Source organism: Malaya genurostris, chromosome 2, assembly GCF_030247185.1.
Source record: "Malaya genurostris strain Urasoe2022 chromosome 2, Malgen_1.1, whole genome shotgun sequence".
In the NCBI taxonomy this organism is placed as follows: Eukaryota; Metazoa; Arthropoda; class Insecta; order Diptera; family Culicidae; genus Malaya; species Malaya genurostris.
In genome coordinates, this window is record NC_080571.1 from 44,723,507 (window position 1) to 44,748,457 (window position 24,951).

A 24,951-nucleotide genomic window follows, 5' to 3' on the forward strand; every position below is an offset into this window, starting at 1 on the left:
AATCGTTAGAGAGACTAAAGAGTTGGCGATCAAACAATAAAATCAGACCGAAGGCAGAGTGGGCGCGAGAAGCTGTTTTTTATAATGTTAAATCAGTGTAAACATGTATTAGAAAAATAAAGCAGGTTTTAATGTATTCTTTTAATTTTTGCATCGAAATTTCCATTAATATAACTTTTGAAAATTTGCGCATATTCGAATGATCTTCACCATTGTCAAATTAACCATAATTTTTTGTTTCGAACGAACTAGAAGTGATATGTCAAAAATACCATAGCACTAGTTCAAACAGTAAGTACAATGTAAAAATAAGATGCTTTCACGGTTATGCTGAACATTCAAATTGTAGTAGTTATTCATACCATATACAATTCAATATTACCATTCTAGAACCAAAACCATTCATAGTAAAAGTGAGCTTGCATATTGTTAACATCATCTGATTTTATTGTGTGCTGAAAACCACTATACTCGTATGATAAAACTAGCCTCCCATATGGTAACTGTTACCATCTTGTAACTGAGTGTATGTATAAAAAATCTGTATTAATCTGTATTCACTAATAAAATGAAATTCTTACAACAAAATGATGCCAAAAGATGTTATCCCAATAGAATGTTGTTGTAGGTAGGTAGATTCAATCAGTCACTGCTGCGCTCACAAGAATATTCAACGACGAAATATCATTGTTTTTTAATTTTTTTTTATCCACAACAATTGAATTGTAATTCCATATATTTATCTAGTTTGAAATTGTTGACTTCATAATTTGACATGGAAATTCAACGCCCAATATGCAACGCCAAGTCGGGTCATACAACTCTCAGTTTGACAGTAAAATTCCATGATGCCATTACTTCCTTGAATATCAGTTCAAATTATAATATAAATGGATTTCACAACAGATTTCCATATTAATTTGTGATTTGTCCGTTTATTGAAAGACTTTTATTTCATCACTGGAATCAAATACTAAAACATAGCTTAGACAGAAAAGTTTATTTTTTTCTTTTTTACTTGTTGTGAGATCTGTATAAATCTGTAGATTACAGATAAATCTGTATAAATAGCGGCCCTTACACGAGCATTAAAAATGTCATTTTAAATGATTACTAAGTAATGATGTATTTCAAATTTGTTAGAAATCTCGTCATTAGTGCACCATTACACGTTCATTAAAATGATATTATTTTTTAGTAATGACATTTTTAATTACTCGTGTAAGGGCCGCTAATGGCATCCTCTGGTCGGATGGATTGTGAACGTCAAACTTATTGTCCAACAGCCAGAGATGCCAACTTTGCAGATTTGTTTGCAAATTTCAGAATGTTTTTAAAAGCGGCTAAACGCCTTCAATATTTTTATTACCATTCCGCATGTATAAACGAAGACCATAAACTAACTGTACTAGATATTGTCAAACGTTCAATAATTTAAGTCTGGATTATACATGGAATAGTTTATAACGCTGATCAAAAAGTATTTTTACATACGGGATGTTCAACATGAAATATGCAATGCCGCAAGTATCGCGCATTATTTGTGTAGTGTGCACTAGTACGGCCCATGAACGTGAAAAAACTACTGGCTTAGGGTGCTATTTTTATATTTGCGCACCATTTATCTACATATTTCGGGACCAACCGGGTTAAGCCGTCTTGGAAAAAATCGAGCACATTACCCTCTTAGAAAAGAAACGTTCAACGGTGGTCCTTCATTGGTCCAATACGTTGGATCATTGGTCCAATAAAAGTCCAATCAATCGTTCAACGGGAGGCCAACACGGGACCTTCGTTTGCCGATTTTGAAACAGACCGTTGAACCGAATGCCATTTTTTTCGTTCAACAAACCCGGCAGACAGAAGTTCATTGATGAGCCATTTTTAACATGAGGAGTTGGAGCCCGGTTGGACTAGTTTTACTGCAGAATTTCTGAAGCTTTTTCCACTTATTTGTTTAAACTAACACTACATACCTCTACAATACTTCTACTTCACGTCACAACAAATTTTTTCTTTATGTAAAGGTAACACTTAATTATCACACTATTTATGAAAGAGAAAAAACAACAACAAACCGTTCCAGCAAATTGAACGAATATTTCGTGCAATATATCGTTCAACAAGCGCTTAAAGAACAACAAAATAGAACGGCCTGCTGAGAGGGTGTTTTTTGGCACATATCCCATTACCGCCCGAATAAAAAATATTGTAGAAAAACAATACGATTTGCTGTTACAAAACCTTCCACAATTCTGCTTTGACCATTGAAAAATATCATAATGTATTGTGTTACACTATTCAATTAATTGTGAACATGCTTTTTACAATAAAAGTTGTTAAGTATCGTAACAATTCAAATCATAAAATTTTCACATACATGTTGTCTTGGAAAACAATCAAATGTACAGTTTGCATATTGTTTGAAACACCACGTGTACAATAAAATCAATTGTAGAATCGTAGAAACAATATATCGAATCGTGAGAAATGAAAAAAATCTTGTCAAAATACAATGAAATGTATTGTTACCCATAGATCTAATTATGAATCAATTGTTTATGCTGTAAAATCAATGGTTTATTTTTTTACGGGCGAGAGTTGGATCTAGATAAAATTTAATTGCAGAACCAAGCTACCTTTTGTTTGAATTTAACTTTGTGAAAATCGGTTTAAATATCTCCGGGAAAATCGAGTGCATATTTTTTGGTAACATACATACACACACAATAACACATTTTTTTGATCTCGAACAATTTCAGCAGCTGGAATTGGACGAATCGTCGCACAAAGCATAACAAGCAAAACCGACACAAAGAAACCAGCACAAGTTTTGTTGGCTTGTACAGATTGGTAACTTGAAAAAGATTTTCGAATATTTCATACTCTGAATAAACAATCCCAATTCAATCTTCATTGTTAATGATAACTATTACACTAGAACCATGAATATTTATAATTGACTAACATGAAGTTATATTTATATGTATTGACTAACATGCTAACAATGTATATACCTGAGCTTAGTAGAAAGCATGGATTCTTATTCTACAGAATGATTGGAAACAAGAAAACAGTTGATAATGATACATTTTCCATAAACGTATGCATATTTGAATTTTGGTTCTGGCACCAGGTTATATGAATGTTATACTACTTGGTTTGTATTCATTTCATTCGGTAGCCTGTCTAGGTTGAATTGTTAGTTTTGTTATAATGAATTGTTACAAACTGAAGTATTACATATGTATTATATGATATTACACAAAAAAGTATTATCAATGCATTAGCAACAGCAATGCATTCAGCTCAACACAACTTTTTCATATTTCGGTTAGTGTAGGGGCCAACGACGCCACTGTATCGTAGATCTGACATCACTCCCAACTGCCTGCTTATGCCATAGATCTGACATCACTTCCAACTACCGGTTCCCTTTTTCACTGTATTCATTGCAAACGATCATAACCCTTATCGCACACAAGTGATAGAAAATCACATATTAGATTGTTAAACAAACGAATTGTTTTAATCGAATTTCTTATTTGTTGGGTCAGGTGAACCTAGTAGGAATACTAAATGTAAGTTAAATTTGTAATCAAACTTGTTTAAACTGAATATACTCGCATTACAGCTTTGAAGCTACAGTCATCAAAATCGACTTGGCTAACGAGAATTCCGAAAGATCCCAACAAACTTCAAAGATTTATTGATCGGATTCAATTCAGAGGTTCTATTCGACGTTTAAAATGCCGGAATCGAGCCGATTCGACTGTACGATATGTCAGTTGCCGAACAACATCGACGACATGGTCGAATGCGATGGTTGTCAAAACTGGTTTCACTTTGGATGTGTAGATTTCGATGAGAGCAAAAGGCAAGAGGATTGGAAGTGTTCCTCGTGTGTTACAAAATCCACAGGAGACGACGAGAACAATCTACAACCGCCTTCCACACTACCAAATTCCGATAATCGGGAGGCAACTCTTGCTGATTCACGTGCTGCTCAGATTAAACTTAACCTCAATCGTTTAGAGGAGGAAAGAGCGTTAATGCAGAAGGAAATCGAACTGAATCTCTCAACTCAACTTGAAAGGCAAAAGTTACAGTTGGAGAAGGAGGCTAGTAGAGCAAAATATGATATTCTACGTGCACATTGGAGCGGAATAGCCGTTAGAGATGGAGTTTCAGAGGATAGTTCCGGACGAGTAGGAGAGTGGTCCCAGATGTTGAATCAGGTTGTGGCTAGATCGAGCCTGGAAGTTGGTGTCTCGACAGTCGTCACTACGGTTCATCAAGCGTGTTTACCACCACTATCTGCGTCACAACCGCCTTTAAATACATTACCGTACTCTTCTCAATCGCGTTGTGCGACCTTGCCATCAGGGCCCACACAAGGTCAGTCCAACCAGCCAGCAGTGCATTCATCACCACACCCCTTCAACTCTAGTGAGACATCGGCAGCGCCTGGTTCGTCGGTAACAAATGGATATGCTACAACAACGGCAATGAGGCAGCCAGTCTACCCGGGTTATACAAACAACTTCTCGCCTGATTTTCTACCGTTTAGCGGCATAAGTCAACCAGGGTCATCGACACCAATAACAGCGGGCACATCTGGTCATCCAGTTGCAGACGTCACAAACCTCACTCAGTCGATGCCACCTATTATAAATTCCGTTAGACAACAAATGGTACAATACCTACCAAACCAGGTAAATAGTAGCATAGGAAATCAGTTTTCGGTAGGACTTTTTCCCTCGTTACAACACTATCACTATAATAAAGCAAACAATCCAAATATCCAAGTAAATGTTACTGCGCCTCAAGGCTCCATCCCCTTCCCACAAAGTGTTTATTCTCAAGTACCATCAGTGCTACCACCGACTGTGCCGGTCTGTGAGGGCGATAGTCCGACAGCACGTCAGCTGGCGGCGAGATACGTAATGTCAAAGGATTTGCCTACATTCAGCGGGCGGTCAGAAGAGTGGCCGTTGTTTTTAAGTGCCTACACAACATCAACAGAGGCGTGTGGTTACAATAACGTAGAGAACCTAGGACGCCTACAAAGATGCCTTAAGGGAAATGCGTTGGAAGCTGTTCGGAGTCGCTTGTTGTTACCGTCATCAGTACCACATGTGATGCAGACGTTGCAGATTCTATACGGCCGTCCTGAACAAATCATATACGCATTGTTAGCAAAGGTGCGTGAGGTACCCCCTCCGAGGCACGACAATTTGAAGACGTTAGTGAACTTTGGAATGGCTGTGCAGAGTTTCTGCGACCACTTAGAAGCAGCTGGACAAATATCTCACCTGTCAAATCCGGTGTTATTACACGAGCTGGTGGATAAACTGCCAGCGCACCTGAAATTGGATTGGGCTGTGTTTAAGCGACAGTACGTAATCGTTGACTTGCGGTTGTTCGGAAGTTACATGAATAACCTCGTTTCGGCAGCAGCAGACGTAACACTTTCTATAGAATTGTCACCGTCACCGTCTCGCCCGATGAAGAACGATAGAATAAAGGGGTTTCTTAATGCTCATTCGGCAACACCGACAGCGCAACTTGAGAAACAAAGAGAATCTACGGTGAGCTGTCTCGTCTGTAACAAACAGAATCACAAGGTCAAGGAATGTGATACTTTCAAGAGGATGACCACCGATGATCGATGGAAGTCGGTACACACTCTACATCTGTGTCGAGTATGCCTCGGTAGACATGGTAGAAAGCCATGTAGGTCGCAGGCGCGCTGCAATATTGCAGGATGCCAGTTGCGACACAATCCTCTACTCCATGGGGCATTGGTCTCTATTATTGCTGAGCCATCGGATAAAGTTAGACGAGACGCAGATGCTGTAATATCGCTCCATAATGTACAAGGCGCCGTGCTTCTTCGTATTCTTCCTGTGACGCTACACTATCGAGGAAAATCTGTTAATACTCATGCCTTTATAGACGAAGGATCATCTGTTACTCTAGTGGAGAAGAAATTGGCTGACATACTAGAAGCAGAAGGTGTCAAACGATCGCTGTGCCTCTCGTGGACAGGGAATGTTACCCGAGTAGAGGAGGACTCTCAACAAATCACACTGGAGATCTCTAGTGAGGAGAATAGTTATCGGTACAAAATCGATGACGTCAAAACCGTCCGGTCGTTAGCTCTTCCCCAGCAAACGCTGCGATACGACGATCTATCTCTTCGGTATGATCATATACGTAATTTACCGATCAAAAGTTTCGAGAACGTTACTCCTGGTATACTCATTGGTGTAAAGCACGCTCATCTGACTGCGACGACACACGTCCGCGAGGGTCAACAAGGAGAACCCGTTGCAGCAAAAACCCGTTTAGGTTGGGCAGTGTACGGTCCCGTGCTAGGTCGAGCAAAGCCAACCAGTTTTAGTCTTCACATTTGCGATTGTTCGTCGGATAGTACGCTGCATGATTTGGTCAAGCAATATTTCACCATCGAAAGTGTCGGTGTATCAGTCAAACAAGGACCAGATTCGGAAGCAGACAAGCGGGCTAAACTTATGTTGGAAGTAACAACCAAACGTGTGGAAGGCGGCTTCGAAACCGGTTTACTATGGCGCCATGACTATGTCGAATTTCCTGACAACTACAACATGGCAGCACGTAGATTGGAGTGTTTTGAGAGGCGTTTGAAATCAAACCCGAATATAGCAACAAATATTCATCGTCAAATGGAGGAGTATCGATACAAAGGCTACATGCATGAAGCAACGGATGAAGAATTGCAGACTGCTGACCTGCGCAGGGTATGGTACCTACCGATCGGTGTGGTATTGCACCCGAAAAAGCCAAATAAGTTTCGCTTAGTCTGGGACGCGGCTGCCAAAGTGGATGGCGTTTCGCTAAATTCGATGCTGCTCAAAGGACCGGATTTAACGGCATCTCTACCCGTCGTCCTTGCTGGGTTTCGCGAGCGAAAGGTGGCAATTGGAGGAGACATATGTGAAATGTTTCACCAAATAAAAATAAGGAAACAGGATAAGAACTCTCAAAGATTTTTGTGGCGAGACAACCCAGAAAAACAACCACGGGTGTTTATAATGGATGTGGCCACGTTCGGGTCGACATGCTCCCCATGCTCCGCGCAGTTTATAAAAAACCGTAATGCGGAACAATATGCTCAACAGTATCCACGTGCAGCGGATGCCATTCGAAACCGGCACTACGTCGACGACTACCTCGATAGCTTCGACACAGAAGAGGAAGCAATCAAAGTGGCCAAGGAGGTAGCTCTCATACATCGAAGAGGTGGTTTTACTATGCGTAGTTGGTTGTCCAATTCTTCGGAGGTTCTGCGACGGGTCGGGGAATCTACTCTTCAACCCGAGAAGCATATCGATTGGGACAAAAGCAGCTGGATTGAGAGAGTACTTGGTATGTCGTGGGATCCTAAACATGACGTATTCCTATACTCCAGTAGCGTGAATGTGGAAGTTACCACTACCACGAAGAGGGGAATCTTACGGTGTGTGATGAGTCAGTACGATCCCCTTGGATTGCTGTCACACTTTTTGGTTCACGGTCGGATTATTATCCAGGATATATGGCGGTCAAAAACCGGGTGGGATGAGGAGATAAACGGTGACATTTTGAATCGTTGGAGAGCGTGGACGAGCCATTTCAACAATCTTCAGCAAGTACGGATCAACCGCTCGTACTTTCCTGGTACAAAAACGTCAGATTTAGTGAATCTGCAGTTGCATGTATTCGTGGACGCCAGCGAATGCGCATATGCTTGTGTTGCATATTTTCGTGCCGTGGTAGCCGACGAAATCAAAGTGGCGCTGGTATCAGCGAAAGCAAAAGTATCACCCTTAAAGTCGTTATCCATTCCGAGGTTAGAACTCCAAGCCGCTCTACTAGGAGCGAGGTTACTGAAAACCATCATCGAAACACACTCACTACCGGTATCTCAAAAATTCATCTGGACGGATTCCAAAACAGTTCTGGCGTGGATCTTTTCTGATCATCGTTGCTACCGACAATTTGTTGCCAGCAGAGTGGGTGAAATCCTTTCTATAACTGATTCGAGTGAGTGGCGATGGATACCAACCAAGGTCAACGTTGCGGACTTAGCGACAAAATGGGGACGAGGTCCAGAACTTTTCATGAGTAGCAGCTGGTTTGCTGGTCCTGAGTTTCTGAAACACTCCTTTACGCAGTGGCCGAAGATGATCGCCGAACAGTTTTCAACTATCGAGGAACTTCGGCCATGTTATTCTCATTGTGTGAAACCGCTAGATGGATTTATTGCATGGGAACGCTTTTCCAAGTGGGAGCGTCTCCATCGAATGACAGCGTATGTCGGTCGATTCGTGTCGAACAGCAGAAATTTTAGTCGTCTATCGAAAGAAGTAGGTTATCTTACTAGTGACGAGCTGTCAACGGCCGAAAATGTTCTTTGGCGTGTAGTTCAGAGTATGGTTTATCCCGACGAAGTATCCCTACTCAAAAGGTTTCAGGAAACGACAACTGAATGTAAGCTTAAGAGTGCACTGAGCGGTTCTAGTAAACTTTATAACATGTCTCCATTTTTGGATAAACACGGAGTTATCAGAATGGAAGGACGAATTGGAGAGACCGTTTTTATGTCTTACGATGCCAGAAATCCAATTATTCTTCCCAAAGAGCACCGCCTTACCTTTCTTTTGGTTGATTGGTACCACAGAATTTACTTACATGCAAACACCAACACCGTCGTAAACGAAATTAAGCAAAGGTTCAGAATTCCCCAACTACGAGCTCTTGTCCGGCGAGTATCCAAGTCTTGTATGCAATGCAAAGTCAAAAAGGCAAAACCGTTGCCGCCGAAGATGGCTCCTTTACCGAGTGCTAGATTGAGTCCGTATACTCGTCCATTCTCATTCGTCGGCTTAGACTATTTTGGGCCAATAGCTGTTAAGGTCGGTAGAAGTCTAGTGAAACGGTGGATAGCGTTATTCACGTGCTTGACGGTCCGCGCCATTCATCTGGAAGTTGTGCACTCTTTGTCCACAGAGTCTTGCAAGATGGCTATACGGCGCTTCCTTGTCCGTCGTGGATCCCCCCTGGAAATATACAGTGACAATGGCACTAATTTTATAGGCGCTAGTCGCGAACTCCAGGAACAGTTTCAGGTGATGAACCAGACACTAGCCGAGCTGTTTACCAATATCAATACAAAGTGGTTCTTCAATCCCCCATCAACCCCACACATGGGTGGATCGTGGGAGAGACTCGTTCGCTCAGTCAAAACGGCATTCGCGACTATGTGTACAACGAAACATCCAAACGAGGAAACTCTTGCTACAATATTGGTTGAGGCTGAAGGAATAGTTAACTCCAGGCCGCTGACATTTGTTCCTCTTGACGCGGATGACCAGGAAGCTCTTACTCCGAATCATTTTCTGCTGTCAAGCTCAAGCGGGGTGATTCAAAAGCAGCAAAATACTATCGAACCAAAGGAAGCGCTGAAGACTAACTGGAAGCTCGCTAGACATTTGGTGGATCAGTTCTGGCACCGTTGGGTGAAGGAATACCTCCCTACCATCACTAAGCGCACGAAGTGGTTTGATAATACTAAACCACTGGAGCCAGGCGATTTGGTCGTAGTCGTAGACGAGACTGTCCGAAATGGGTGGATACGTGGACGCGTTCTTTCGGTTGTTAGAAGCAAAGATGGTCAAGTTCGCCAAGCTTTGGTGAAGATCGCCTCGGGAGTTATACGCAGACCAGCTACGAAGATTGCCGTATTAGAAGTCAACAAAGATGATAATGCCTGTTCCACTGCGGAACAGAATTATGGGTCGGGGGATGTAGGGGCCAACGACGCCACTGTATCGTAGATCTGACATCACTCCCAACTGCCTGCTTATGCCATAGATCTGACATCACTTCCAACTACCGGTTCCCTTTTTCACTGTATTCATTGTAAACGATCATAACCCTTATCGCACACAAGTGATAGAAAATCACATATTAGATTGTTAAACAAACGAATTGTTTTAATCGAATTTCTTATTTGTTGGGTCAGGTGAACCTAGTAGGAATACTAAATGTAAGTTAAATTTGTAATCAAACTTGTTTAAACTGAATATACTCGCATTACAGCTTTGAAGCTACAGTCATCAAAATCGACTTGGCTAACGAGAATTCCGAAAGATCCCAACAGTTAGTTTGGCAAAAGTTTTATAATTTTGAGTTGTATTTTCGGATTCTTCATGAAATTTTGCAACCAACACTATTTTTCAGTTCTAAAATCATCCCCGTTCAATGGATTCAACTCTACTATATATTACGGCACTTCACACAACACTTTTAAACTGTATAATAAACGATACTAGCCGAACAGATTAATCAGTCGCAATAGCAGTTCAACATAATCTGCTAGGCACTGATGAGTCTAAGACGAAAAGTAAAATCAAAGTAAAAATGGTTATGTGCACTTATCATAAATTTAGGGGTGAAAAATAACTTTCTCCCTCTCCAAATTACCAGAAACTGAATCTAGGAACTACATTCTGACACTGAACTCAGGAAGTAAATTCTGAAGCTGAATTCAGGATGTAAATCCTGAAACTGAATTCAGACTCAGAAGTCAGTTTCGAAATTGTGGTGCTGAGTCCAGATCTAAACTTTTGTTTTAGAATCCATATCTAGAATTCAATCTTGAATCTTGTTTCAGAATTCTGAATTTGGTTCCAGAATAAGAATTCTGGAAACGAATATCGAACTTTAATTATTGTACTAAATTTTGTTCAAAAATCTAGTCAAGAAACCTTAGTTTTAACTTTTGAACCTGTATTCTGGAACTATGTGAATCTGAATTCTGAAAGTTGGTGAAAGGAGGCGCCGCCCCTGCCTAAGACCACCTCAAAACCGCCGTCTGGGTTCGAATAAGGCAAGAAAGCGTGACGAGTTTTTTCTCATTGTTTCCAAAAGTTTTAGAATACTTTTGAAGTTGTTTATGGTTGTCTCATACTGGAAATTTCAATCATAAATTTCTGATCATGTTCCTGGTGGTATCGATAAAGAATTATGTTGTCTCGTTTAGTACAGCTCGAGATATTCACATTTAAGTTCTACAGCTTCTTCCACAAAGCGAATTTTGAAAATGCAGACTTTTGATGTTAACAGGTAATTTAATAACCGTTGACGCGTGAAGATATGCTGCCACATAAAATTTTACCTTGTTGTTAAATCAGTTCGAATGGCAACACTGGCAATAATCTAGTACATCACTAGACCACTTAATCGTTTTTGGCCCTTTATTTTAAAACATTTACTTGTTTAATTCCTTCAATTTGAATAATCAAACGTGAAGAAGATACAATTTCATTGATAATCAAATAACTGAAGCACATTTTTTTGGTTTGATGCATGGTGAATCATTTTTTTCGTTTGTATAATTTAATTCCAGTCAGATGATTATTAGGACTTTAACAAGCAGCCATCAAAGTGAAATGTCGTACTTAACCGGCTTAACCTTAGTTTATATTGTAATGTTGGCTCCTTTATTGATATCAGCGGATATGCCATCGGAAGACGTTGGAAAAACATTGAAGATAACAGAGAAAATGTGTATCCTTTTGCCAATTACTAATATTAATGCACTTTCTACGCTATAAAATATTCGACTACATGAATCAGCTATGTAAATATAAAAAAGTAGCTAAGTTTATTCAGTATTTCGCAAAGCGGATCCATTGTTTTCCCTTAACGGAATTCAATAAAGATTCAAACATTTTTGTGCGTAAACGCGAAGAACAAAAGCAAGCCGTTAGACGTCTTGTTTCAGCTGAAGATTACTCGAAAAAATATGACCTACTGAATATCGCGCTGACTGAAATTTTACGAGTATGTTTCCAAAATTTGCATTACACTTTATGTTTACTGAAACTTGTATCACAATTTGTTATCCTACTTTTAGATAATCGCACAGGATGGAGCGAAACTTCAAGAAAATGATATCTTCAATGGAACAGACTTTCCAAAAGAAACACAATTGATAGAAGCATTTTCTCGCTATGTTGAGAACACTTGTTTTTTCGGAGAGTTGATATTACATCTACCTGACATGTCGTACAGAATCCTAAAAGCCACTGTCGGATGGCGAAGTCAAATGATAGATGCACTGACTTATACTCGATCATTCGTTAATATCCTAGACCAGAAATCACTAGAATTGTTGAGTTTACTAGAACAAGAAATCGACGAAAGCAAACGATCCAACGATTACGTGAACCCGTATAGGGAAAGCAAAAAGCAGCCTACAGCGAATTCCAAGAAAAAAAAGTCAAAAGCGAAAAAAGGGCCACAACTAACCAGTAATATTCCTAAAACCGAGCTTTAATAATCTTAAGTGTTTCCATTTATTTGATAGATGCTATAAATAATAGTTAATTTTACAAACTGAGATGTCTGCCTCTTTCCAATCCCTAACTTTCCCTCATATTGGGCGCACCAAGTTGTCCCATTTGAACCATTTTACCATAGCCCCCACGACCTAAATCGTGATCCTGACGGTACTCGTCACGCACCTGTCCACCGGTTTTACCGCGTCCATATTGACGACCTTCAACGAATCCGGCATCCCAGTCAACACGTACAATTCGATCATCCAGTCTCGTTCCGTTGATGTATCTCATTGCGCTTTCCGAGTCGACTCGGGTATAATATTCCACAAAACAGAAACCGCAGGGAGTTTTCTTGAACTTATCCAATCCCATAACAATCCGCCGAACATCACCACATCGGGAAAATAGCTCGTGGATCTGCTCCTCCGTTGTGTAAAAGCTCAAGTTGCCCACATACAGTGTAGATGATACCTTGAGAAGTCGTTCCTGTTCATGTCGAGATCCCTAGAAATAATTCTACATTAGTAGAAAGTCTACATGACAGATTGGGACATTTGTTTAATTAGAATGGTTTGAAACTAATGTCGTTTTCGTTTTTAAATTGCACTACACAGGTGTAGCGAAAGCTGCACTGAAACCGTTCGTTTTTACCAATTGCACTACACCAGTGCTACACTTTATCATTTTTTAACGACATAACGCAAATAGCGATTGTAAGCAAATCAGTTACATTGTCGCAAACAGGAGCACTGTCGAGATACTTACCTTGAAATGTTGATCTCGATATTTACTGAGAGCGACGGATGGCGTATGAACGGAGGTCATTTTGTTTAACTTATCTGAAATTTTCTTACAATTATAACTTCTACAACTATTATTTCTAATCAATTTCTACGCCACCTTCAAATAAGCTTGTTTACTTCGCCGGGAATGATTGTTATAAGCAGGGATGTCAGATTTTATTTTCAACGTTTACATAAAGTTCTTCATTACACTGCGTAATTCAAACGCATTCATAAAAATGCTAATCTTATTTAGTTTATGTGATAGAAACACTATTTTTAAAATTCATTAGTTTTATCTAGATTATTTAGGCAATCGCTAAAATTATTCAAACTTTTTGCCATTTGGGAATAAAAACACCGATGTTTTCGAAATCCTCAAAAGTGGTCTCCCTGCTAATTATTTTTTTATTGCTACACTGTTATTCACGAATGCTCAGCTTTACCGTCATGCACATGTGTCCACGATGTGTAAATGTACAGGTGGCAAGAAAAGCCATTTTTGATTAAGTTAGTTATTTTCTTACGTAATTAATATCTTTTTCGATTCAACCCAGGGTAGTTTCATCAAACAGTATTCATGATACTGAGCTAGGTTCGCACTTATAAGTTTTATTGTAAAATTGACAGATACATTGTAGCCCTGATTATAATTTCTAATATTAGGTAAAAAGTTGGCTTGTATAGTTTTGTGTGGAAAGTTGAAGTCAAATCTAGATGTTCGTTTGGACGATCTTTGCACGCCAATGACGGAACCGTTACTTCCATAGTTGGTGCGGTGGAGAGATAGTCGAAGAAATACGTTTTTTTTGCGGAGAGCACGAGGACAGTCGATCCTATCATTCAAAACATCTGCTATCATCAAAGCACGCAACAGCTCTTGTCACACTCGTAGTATGCCAAGAGCATTCAGCAATCCGCGACTTTCATAACTCGGTAGTTGATGTGGTTTATTCCAGGGGGGACTGAGGAACGGGGATGTGAGCAAACTCGATATAAGAATCAGGATCGAAACTGACTCGATTTTCAGTTCGATGTCGTTTAAACTGGCTTCAAACAAACGGTTTATCAGCAGTCATAGCAAATACAAATAATAATACCGTTAAGTCCCATACAAACGAACCGTCAATGTTTGGTTCACAGCGTGAACAAGTAAGCCTAGCAAATTACTCCCTTTCATTGCAATAGTTTGAAAATGTGGAAGGAGATCGTTTCTGGCAACGCTTTATGCTAGTTGCTACGGCGCAAAACAAGTTTGTTTGTTTATGTTTATCGTTGCTGTATTGCAACAAATTCAAAGGTACACTCCAGCTAATCGATGGATGAAGAATTGCGATATATTTTGGCAGTGATGGGACTTTATTTCATAAACGGGCCTTGGTGTGGAACATGGGTACGATTCGTATACGAACCACGCAAACAGCGATTAGAGCTCTACACGATAAAATAAAAGTTAAAAGAGAAACAGATGCAAGCTATGTATGCGTTTTCCCAATAGTTACTCATCTATGCGTGACCCAGACAAATTGATTGTAGCCCGAACGGTGGCAGACACAGCAGTTTTTCTCTCACGATGGATAAACTTATTAATTGAATTATTTTCTATTAGTATTATGACGTAAAGGTTCCCCGCATTTAGCAGATGTTGAAAAAATTCCTACTCCTCTGACGGGAGTGATTTGCAATGAAAAGAACGGATGGCTACCATAACGATTCGGTGAACAGTGCCGAGACCATATCTCATACACAACAACATAGTTTAAGTTTATTTTTCACTACAATAAACAGTAACTATGGCGAACTTGTTCTTACCCTTCAGTGTTGCTAGTTTTATAGGAAACTCGTTAAAGTACATTGTCACTCTGACAGTGTATCATGACAGTGTACCGCACGATGCAATATGTGTCCTTGAAAATTTGTCGAAGTATTCCGTATTATAATTTGTATTTGGTCATAGGGTGAACACTGGTTCAGGTTTAGCATCAAGCGAAAATGATCGATGATGTATGTAAACTTTGGACAGAATGGGCAATTTGTACATCGAGATATGTGTCTATATACGTCGCCGTCACAGGAACTTCGGCGTCCGTTAAAATTAGTTCAATACTTTATTTGTCGGAACGTTCTCACGTTCCGTGACGGTGACATCGACGACACGACCTGCCACTCGACTATCAAAACTGTATCGCAAATTTAACTACCCCTCAGTAACTGGTAATGTCAAAACGGATTTGCTTGAAAAAATGTTGGAACTGGCAACACAAGTTGGTAAGTTATTGATTTTGAAAAGCAGTTACCAGTAGCCTTGGTAACTACATATGGAATGTAAACAAAAACAAGAGATTCTCACTTGAAACGAACCACTGAATGAAGTTGGCCCGCTGGCAGGTATTAAATTTATTCTTTCAAAGAATTTTGAGTTATTTTTGCTCATTTTTTTAATTTGTATCTTTTTATAGCCAGTCAGATTCCTCTAGCTTCGGCTATCAGCTCGATGTTTCTTTTCATAATCTTCTCAAAGTTACGTGTCACAATATCAACATCGTCAGCGAAACCAAAGAGCTGTACGTACTTTCGGAAGATCGTGTTGATCCGCGCTCTTCGAAGCAATATTGAATAAGAGACAAAAGAATCCAAAACCTTACCGTAGCCCTCTCTGAGACTTGAAACGACTCGAGAGCGTCCCAGATACTTGGACGTAGCACATTACTCTATCCATCGTTGCTTCGACCAATCACGTCAAATTATACGGAAATCCGCATTCGTGCATAATCTGCCATAGCGATTGTGTCGTACGCCGCTTTGAAGTCAATGGCGCGTTGTATTCTCGACACTTCTGGAGTACTTGTCTCATAACGAATATGTAATTTGTAGTGGCGTACCGTACCGGCAACGCAAATTATTCACTACAAAAAATTTGATTTCGGTTGTTTAAGGCAATAAAAAACTTCTCGTGTGTTATCTTCAGAGGGATTATATTCATATATTATCACTTTCATAACGTTCCCAGAATTATATTCCTCGTTTAAAGTTTTGCTCGAGCTTCCTGGTTTAAAACGGGGCTACCACGTTTGGCATAAAGTCGTTTGGCATAATACCGTTTGGCATAACGCCGTTTGGCATAATGGCCATTTGGCATAATGGTCATTTGGCATAACAGTCATTTGGCATAACAGATGAACATGCTGCTTAATAGGAATTGTTCTAATTTAGTGCAATTTTGAAAGGTCCAATGCGGCTACGCCGCATCGTTTTTAATGACCTGGTGTCCGACCTCGCTGCCGCTCGTTCGGACTTAACTGAGGGATAGCTTCTAGCTTTGGGTAATCCGGGCAAACGCCCGCAACTAGACAGAGGTGATTTCTGCGGGGGCGCTGCCCCCCCGCAGTGGCCGGCGCTTCCGACGGCGGGTCGCCGGCGCACTCGCGGCCTTCGGCCGTCTCGACCTGAATCATCTATGACGAACAGAATATTGGCTGGCACTAAGTGAGTTTCTTATATAAAAAGGTTTCACATATTTCGTTCGAGGTTTCCTTGTAGAACATCAATCGATCGAAACACATACGAAAATTTTCATTAGATTAAAATATTGCAAATCCAATTATTATTATGCCAAATGGCATTATGCCAAATGACCATTATGCTAAATGACCATTATGCCAAACAGCGTTATGCCAAACGGTATTATGCCAAATGACCTTATGCCAAACGGGCCGCCCCCTTTAAAACTAGTCCACCAAGCCGATTGAATGTAGACTTTTTGATAACTCCAGGTGACCACAGTGTTTCTATAAACTTGGTGGACATATCAGCATTGTTTAAGGTTGTCAAAAATTTTGAACGTGCCTGTTCAACGTTACTAGTTTGTAATTGCCCTTGCTGGATAGAACTTTGAAGTGCCGATTGGGCTAGATCTATGTAACCGGTAACCAGATTTCAGAGGTGATTTCAAAGCATTTATGAAGTCTTGTTCCAAGCAACTAGATTGCGTTCCATTCGAACGTCGAATGCACTTCCGAATAATGAAAAATACATCATCCAGCATGCTGGAGCATTGCTGCCCCGTTTCAATGCTGTCCAAAATTATCGCTTTCAGGATGCTTTCTTCCATGAAATAACGCTCAAAAAGTAAATATATCCCAAGAATTTCCTGCATTTGCGTATTCAATTGGGACTTTTCAATCAACTCATTTAAAGTATTTGGTTCCAGAGAACTTTTTTCGAGATCAAACTAAAAAACACAAAGCGATTAGAAATCCATTTATACGAAGATAAACTACTCACCAAGAATCGGCATTTGACCAATTTTATAAATTTTATATATTATAATTCAGCCCTCGAATGAATTATTGTTATTCCATCAATGAGGGCATCAATGTCTTTCGCATTCAGTTTATCAACCGATCCACCACCAGATGTGTTCCCTGATCGTGCATTCCAAGTAAAGGAAAAAATTTGAAGAATCGTTCTACCGATGCCAAATTATCTTTTTGGATTGCATCATCAAACTTTTCACAAACGACGTCGCGGATCTGTGTCGTTGCTTGTTCTAGTGTAGAAACAACTTTTCGAACGGAAGCTATCGATCCAGACACGTCATCAGCAATTTTTTGTAAAATATTTTTAATAATGAAATGTGGAATTCTTCCATAACTATTTCAAACTGTTTGTTTATTTATTCTGGTGCTCCTTGGTAACTAATTCATAGCAACCTAAACAGTGTTGCTCGAATAGTTAGTTTTTGTCATTTTCAAGGGGTCGCTATATTTATGGTAACTGGTGGCAAATCGCTTATGAACACTTTTTATTCCGATTATTGTTCGGAGTGTCTGGTCGTGTCGTCGGTGATATTGTGTGTGAATGCCTTCATGAGAATGCATTAAACTAACCCTGACAGTGACGGTGACGGAAGATTACTGTGGCAAAAAGTGACTGCTTTAAACAGTCCACCCATTTGAACCATCCAGAATTAGTTTCATTTCATTTCGTATTAATTTGAAAATTGTAATGAATTCAGAATCTAGTTCCGGATGATTTTACTAGGCACGTATCTAGTTAGGAATCAACGAAGAGAAATTTCTTCTGAACAAATCTTGATAATATCTTTTGTTGAATTTCATCTTTAGTTTACAATCTTTATGTACAGCAAATACACTGCATAAATATCTCAGCGATTTAGTGTTTTTAATCAAATTTTATTTCAATAAATCCTACTTAAACGCGGTTAACAGGTTTTGTCCAAGACGGCTGCCTATGTCTCCCGAAAAAATTTACCGGTATTCTGTCAAACTCTCGGTAAGAGTCTGGCAACAATGCAATTTTCGGCAGAGAACTTCACCTAAATAGTTGTACACGTTTAAAAATAGTTACTCAAAAATGAGTAAGATCTCACTCATCTACAGAAAAAGTGGAACAACTCTAATTTAGAGTAACTCCGAAGTTACTCAAATTTGAGTTCTTCCACTGGAAACGATATTTGGGTAAAATCTACTCATTAACTGAGTAATACTTTATTCGTACATGTACCAAAAATAGAGTAACTATCACTCAAATTTTGTGTGAAATTTTATTTCACATATACCAAATTTGCAAAAAAAATTGCTCCTTTTCTGAGTGTATTGTATTGTTAAATAATTGAACTCAATACTATATCAAGTGGTGGTCGCTTGGAGTAGTGTGTTATGCTCAGGCACCAACCATACACTTATTTCTCATGAATGACATTTGAGCATATTCGTTTCCATTCTAAAGAACAACACGAAGCTGATCATTCCGGTTTTTGCAGACACAACACCGTTTGTGTTGATCGACTCACCCTCGAAATACGCGTCTCACTAACAAAAAATACAACCTGTTGCTACAAATGGTTATTACAACTTTTAGACTTATCGCGAATGCGAATAGTAACAATAAAACGAGATTTTGCGTTAAACTCAAATTTAGAGTAGGAGTTACTCAATATCATTGATGATAACTACTCAATTTTTGACGTTTCCATGTATCATTTGAAAATGAGTAACTATTACTCAAACTTTGAGTAACTTTTTCTAAGCGTGTAGAGTTATATTTACCTGTTCGTATGACTTTTCCTATTTATGCTCACGCAGAAGTAATTGAGGAATTGCGAATTCGTAAGACATGTCCAGCAAGAGAATGGCGTAATTTTTCCAGCGCAATTTCGCATTTGTTAGAATACAGTGGGGTTTCTACATTAAAGTTATACCATTTCACATTAAAGTTATACCGAGATACAGTGTCTTTACTGATAAAATCCTGAACGTAAATAGAATTACGACATACGATTTGTACTTATCGATCGTGGCTAACCAATTTTTGGATTCGAAATACACATTAGCATCATGTGCAAAACATTTGAACTATCACTACTTGTAGAACACATGAAATTCATGAAATTGTTCACAATTAACTCATAAAATCATAATCATGTAAAAACAGTTGATATTCAGTGGAAATCACGCTACATTTATCTGAAATACTTATCAAAACGATAAGATTTATCGTTACTTCTAGATTCTATATGAATTTCATACGTATTTTTTTTTTTTTTTTTTTTCAAATAAAATTTTTTATTAGGCTCATTTGCTTTAGCTTAACGTGGCCGATTGTCTTGTTGTTAGGGAGAGAGAAAGGGATGCCGTATTACGGGGCGGCATACTCCCCAGTTAGTAAGGGGACATAGGGAGGGTGGGACCTACACAGTATTGAATTGAAATTTGAATACATCATTGGTTTGTGGCATACATCTTTTAGACACATTTTGCGTTCGATGAATCTTCATGTTTTTCAGCTTGTAGCAATGAAGAGATTATTCTGGATTGGGATGCTTCGTTGGTGTGTTCTGACGTTGATGTGACGTTTTTGGGTAGCTTCCAGCAACTCAGTCAGTTCAAGGCAGGTGCATGCTCCGAAGCATCGTTTACACAGGCCATACTTCCAGCAACGTAAAGAAGAGTGCGGTAGAGCTGTAGACGAGAAAGAGATAGGGAGAGCACTAAATTTGAGCATTGATAGTTTTCAAGAAGTTATAGATGAGAGTCATATAAGGAAGATTTCGAGTTGCCAAGACGTCGCGGACTGGTACGAAGGGTGGTATACCTCGGGCCCGAAGGGAACCTATGAGTTGGGACCTGGCATCACAATACTCGACACATGTCCAAACAACATGTTCGATGTCATGATAACCCTCACCGCAAACGCAGACACCACTCTCAGCGAGCCCCACACGACGGAGATGCGCGCTGAACATATAATGATTAGACATGAGCCTTGACATTACACGAATAAAGTCTCGGCTCACGTCTAACCCCCGGAACCAAGCTTTCGTCGATACCTGTGGGATTATTGAGTGTAACCATCGTCCCAGAGTTCCACTATTCCATGTATTCTGCCAGCTAGCTAGAGTTTTCTGACGACAGCAACTGAAAAATTCATTGAAGCAGATTGGTCTTTCATAGATATCACCTTCTAGTGCGCCCACCTTGGCTAACGAGTCCGCCCTCTCATTGCCCCGTATGGAACAATGTGAGGGGACCCAAACCAAGGTAATCTGGTATGATTTTGCAGATAAAGCACTCAATTGTTCCCGTATTTTCCCCAGGAAATACGGTGAGTGCTTTCCAGGCTTCACTGAACGGAGAGCCTCAATGGAACTGAGACTGTCCGATACAATGAAGTAGTGATCTGTGGGCAGAGTGTCAATGATCTCAAGGGTATACTGAATTGCAGCTAGTTCTGCGACGTAAACTGAAGCTGGATCACTGAGTTTATAGGAAGCGGTGAAATTTACATTGAATATACCGAAGCCAGTGGACCCGTCTAGATATGATCCGTCAGTGTAAAACATTTTATTACAGTCGACTTCTTTAAATTTATTATTAAAAATTTTTGGGATCTCTTGAGGGCGTACAGGATCCGGGATTCCACAAATTTCTTCTTTCATGGATGTGTCGAAAAGCACAGTAGAATTAGAAGTATCCACAAAATGAACACGATTGGGAACAAACGAAGAAGGATTAATATTCTGAGCCATGTAGTCAAAATACAAGGACATAAAACGGGTTTGTGAATTAAGCTCGACGAGCTTTTCAAAGTTTTCTATCACCATCGGATTCAAAATGTCGCATCGGATTAGCAGTCGATATGAGAGATCCCAGAACCTGTTTTTCAACGGTAAGACGCCCGCCAGCACTTCAAGACTCATCGTATGGGTTGATTGCATGCAACCCAAGGCAATACGTAAACAACGATACTGAATTCTTTCCAGTTTAATGAAATGAATATTCGTAGCGGAGCGGAAACAGAAACATCCATATTCCATTACTGACAATATCGTCGTTTTGTACAACCTGATCAGGTCTCCTGGGTGAGAGCCCCACCAAGTTCCGGTTATTGTACGAAGGAAATTGATTCTCTGTAGGCATTTTCGTTTCAAATACCTAATGTGACATCCCCAGGTACCTTTGGAATCGAACCAGACCCCGAGATATTTAAATGTGAAAACCTGAGCTATGGTTTCACCCCCTAGTTGAAGCTGTAGTTGCGCAGGTTCTCGCTTCCTTGAAAATACAACCAGCTCAGTTTTCTCCGTAGAGAACTCGATACCCATTTGAAAAGCCCATGTCGACAAGTTGTCGAGGGTATCTTGCAATGGTCCTTGGAGATCGGCAGCTTTGGGTCCTATAATAGACACAACACTGTCGTCGGCAAGTTGTCTTAGCGTGCAAGATGTGTTGATACATTCATCAATGTTATTTACGTAAAAGTTGTATAAAAGGGGGCTTAAGCATGAGCCCTGAGGAAGACCCATGTAACTGAATCGCTTTGTCGTCAAATCACCATGCTCAAAATGCATGTGTTTCTCGGACAATAGATTATATAAAAAGTTGTTCAAAACTGGTGAAAGACCATGCTGATGCAACTTCTCAGATAGAACGTTAATGGAAACTGAATCGAATGCCCCCTTGATGTCGAGGAAAACTGATGCCATTTGTTCTTTACGAGCAAATGCCATTTGAATTTCTGTTGAGAGCAACGCTAGACAATCGTTCGTTCCTTTGCCCCTGCGGAACCCAAATTGTGTACCTGAAAGCAATCCATTTGTTTTGACCCAATTGTCTAGACGGAAGAGAATCATTTTCTCCAACAATTTCCGAATACAGGAAAGCATAGCAATCGGCCGATACGAATTGTGATCGGAGGCTGGTTTTCCAGGTTTTTGAATAGTAATAACTCTCACTTCTCTCCATTCGTGTGGGACAATATTACCCTCGAGGAACTTGTTGAATAAATTCAACAAGCGCCTTTTGGCAGAGTCGGGCAGATTTTTCAACAAGTTGAATTTAATTCTGTCTAACCCCGGGGCTCTATTGTTACACGACAAGAGCGCAAGTGAGAACTCTACCATCGAAAACGGTGTTTCGTTTGTATTCAATGTCGCGACGCGGGATATCTTCTGTTCCGGAACAGAATCAGGACATACTTTCTTAGCGAAATCAAATATCCAGCGGTTAGAATATTCCTCGCTTTCGTTCGCGTGATTTCGATTGCGCATGCGACGGGCCGTATTCCAAAGAGTGCTCATTGCTGTTTCTCTCGTTAATCCGTCAACAAACCTTCGCCAGTAACCGCGTTTCTTAGCTTTAATCAGACTTTTCATTTGAAATTCTAACGCCGCGTATTTCCGATAATTATCTGGAGTTCCGTTCCTTCTAAACGAGATGAAGGCTGAAGCTTTTTTCGTTTTCAGCTCTGAGCACTCTTTGTCCCACCATGGGTTGGGAGAACGCATACTAGTTTGCGCGCTAGGTACTCGTTTCGTCTGAGCTTGAATTGCGGTGTCAAGAATCTCTGTATACTCTTCCTCCGGAGGAAGCTCCTGTGATGTTTCTAGTTTCTCAGACATCGAGCTCGCGTAACGTTTCCAATCAATGTTTCGTGTGAAATCGTACGAAACATTGATTGTTTCCGATGGTCTTCCACGGTTGGTGATAGAAACTATGATCGGCAAGTGATCGCTACCGTGAGGATCACAGATTACCTTCCACTTGCAATCTAACTGTAGCGAAGTCGAGCAAAGGGATAAATCCAGCGCACTTGGTTGTGCTGGCGGTCTAGGGTTCCGTGTCATTTCTCCCGTGTTTAGAATTGTCAAATTGAAGTTGTCACACAGATCTTGGATTAACGAAGAACGATTATCATCATATAAGCAGCCCCATCCTGTACCATGCGAGTTAAAGTCCCCTAAAACCAGCCGCGGTGAAGGAAGAAGTTCTATGATGTCTGCAAGCCGACGATGCCCTATCGAGACTCTGGGAGGAATGTAGATAGAAGCTATACATAGATCTTTGCCTTTAATATTAATTTGGCAAGCAACAACTTCAATTCCCGGTGTCGAGGGGAGGTTAGTACGATAAAATTAATAGCACTTTTTAATCCCTAAAAGTACCCCTCCATAAGAGTCTTCTCGGTCCAGGCGGATTATGTTAAAATTATGGAAGTCGAGGTTGATGTTAGAAGTAAGCCAAGTTTCACTCAAGGAGAATACATCGCAATTATGAGTATGTATTAAGTGTTTGAAAGAATCAAGTTTTGGGATGATACTTCTGCAATTCCACTGAAGCACAATGATCATATCTTCGATTCTCAGTGGTAAATTATCCATCAAAAGATACGATCGCTGCAAGGAGGGGCCATTGTTCAGTCAACTGTTTTAAAAATGTCCTTACTGTTGGCAGTAGAGCAGTTAGGAAGCTTTTCAGAGGATCAGTAATATTGAAGGCAGTTAATATCCAGTCCACGATATCAGAAAATTTCAATAATCCAGCGTTTGTTGGATTTTCTGGTTGTGCTTTGGGGTCATTCGGGTTTTTTGATGCCCCAGGAAGTGCTGGGTACTCCTTATCATCCCTAAGTTTTTTGAACCCAGGAGGTGTTTGCTTCGGTTTTGAGTCAGCACTTTTTGTTTCCGTTTGGTTCTTTTGTGACGAAGAGGACAGTCTGAGGCCTTTACGAGGAAGCTTGGGAGAAGCCAGATTTTGTCTTTTCCTGCTTCCTTCAACCTGTGTGTAGGAAGGTCCTTCGCCTGGGTCGTCAGAGGTATCCTCTTCAACTGGCAAGATTGCAAACGGGTTCTCAGGGGTCGATGGAGTGGTTCTTTTTAAGATTTCCGCATAAGAACGTTTGGAACGTTCTTTCACGGATCGCTTCAATTTCTCCGCACGCTGTATGTACGTAGGGCACACCGAAAGATCATGAGGATTCTCCCCGCAGTAGCAACACTTTTCCACTGCTCTTCTGCAGAGATCGTCCTCATGGGCCTCTCCGCATTTGCCGCATCGCAGTTTGTTGCAACAATAGGTTGCCGTATGACCTAGCTGTTTGCAGCTTGTACAATGCATTACCCGCGGTACATACAGCCGAACAGGTAGACGAACTCCACTCACTACCAAATAATTTGGAAGTGCAGATCCGGCAAAAGTCACGCGAAATGAGTCCGATTGGTAAAATTTACCATCTATCGATTTGGAGTGCAATTGCTTGCACTCCAAAATTTTCACTGGTTGAAGGTCGGGGTTTTTGAAACGGCCTACCCCGTCCTTCATCAGATCTTCGATTGTCAGACTTTCGTCACGGACCACACCGTCGATCTCCACCACATGAGACGGGACGTACACGCGGTACTCCTTCGTGAACAACTCGCTGGTAGCAATCTCGTTTGCTTGCTTCAGGTCGGACACAACAACGCGTAACTTGTTTGGCGAAACATTATCTATTGTTTT

The 24,951-nt window shown here is 40.3% G+C and overlaps 3 protein-coding genes across 4 annotated transcripts; 2 read left to right on the plus strand and 1 right to left on the minus strand.

The window, feature by feature from the left end:
• Positions 1 to 3,449: 3,449 nt before the first annotated feature.
• On the plus strand, positions 3,450 to 10,135 carry LOC131431785 (uncharacterized). Its single transcript, XM_058597673.1, has 2 exons — positions 3,450 to 3,581; positions 3,635 to 10,135. The coding sequence occupies exon 2, from the start codon at positions 3,750 to 3,752 to the stop codon at positions 9,858 to 9,860; it is 6,111 nt and encodes a 2,036-aa protein (XP_058453656.1). The 5' UTR covers positions 3,450 to 3,581; positions 3,635 to 3,749; the 3' UTR covers positions 9,861 to 10,135.
• Positions 10,136 to 11,330: 1,195 nt separating this feature from the next.
• On the plus strand, positions 11,331 to 12,426 carry LOC131432249 (coiled-coil domain-containing protein 134-like). The gene is made up of 3 exons (XM_058598393.1): positions 11,331 to 11,595; positions 11,750 to 11,871; positions 11,945 to 12,426. Exons 1-3 carry the CDS (start codon positions 11,439 to 11,441, stop codon positions 12,365 to 12,367), a joined length of 702 nt encoding a protein of 233 aa, XP_058454376.1. The 5' UTR covers positions 11,331 to 11,438; the 3' UTR covers positions 12,368 to 12,426.
• LOC131432250 (nuclear cap-binding protein subunit 2) lies at positions 12,371 to 13,307 on the minus strand. 2 transcript variants are annotated; one of them, XM_058598395.1, is made up of 3 exons: positions 13,272 to 13,307; positions 13,137 to 13,210; positions 12,371 to 12,875 (listed from the first exon to the last, which is right to left on the minus strand). In XM_058598395.1, the coding sequence occupies exons 2-3, from the start codon at positions 13,194 to 13,196 to the stop codon at positions 12,453 to 12,455; spliced, it is 483 nt and encodes a 160-aa protein (XP_058454378.1). In that variant the 5' UTR covers positions 13,197 to 13,210; positions 13,272 to 13,307; the 3' UTR covers positions 12,371 to 12,452. The 2 variants fall into 2 exon arrangements, with proteins under 2 accessions (XP_058454378.1, XP_058454377.1); XM_058598394.1 differs by having other exon boundaries at positions 13,137 to 13,295.
• Positions 13,308 to 24,951: the final 11,644 nt, after the last annotated feature.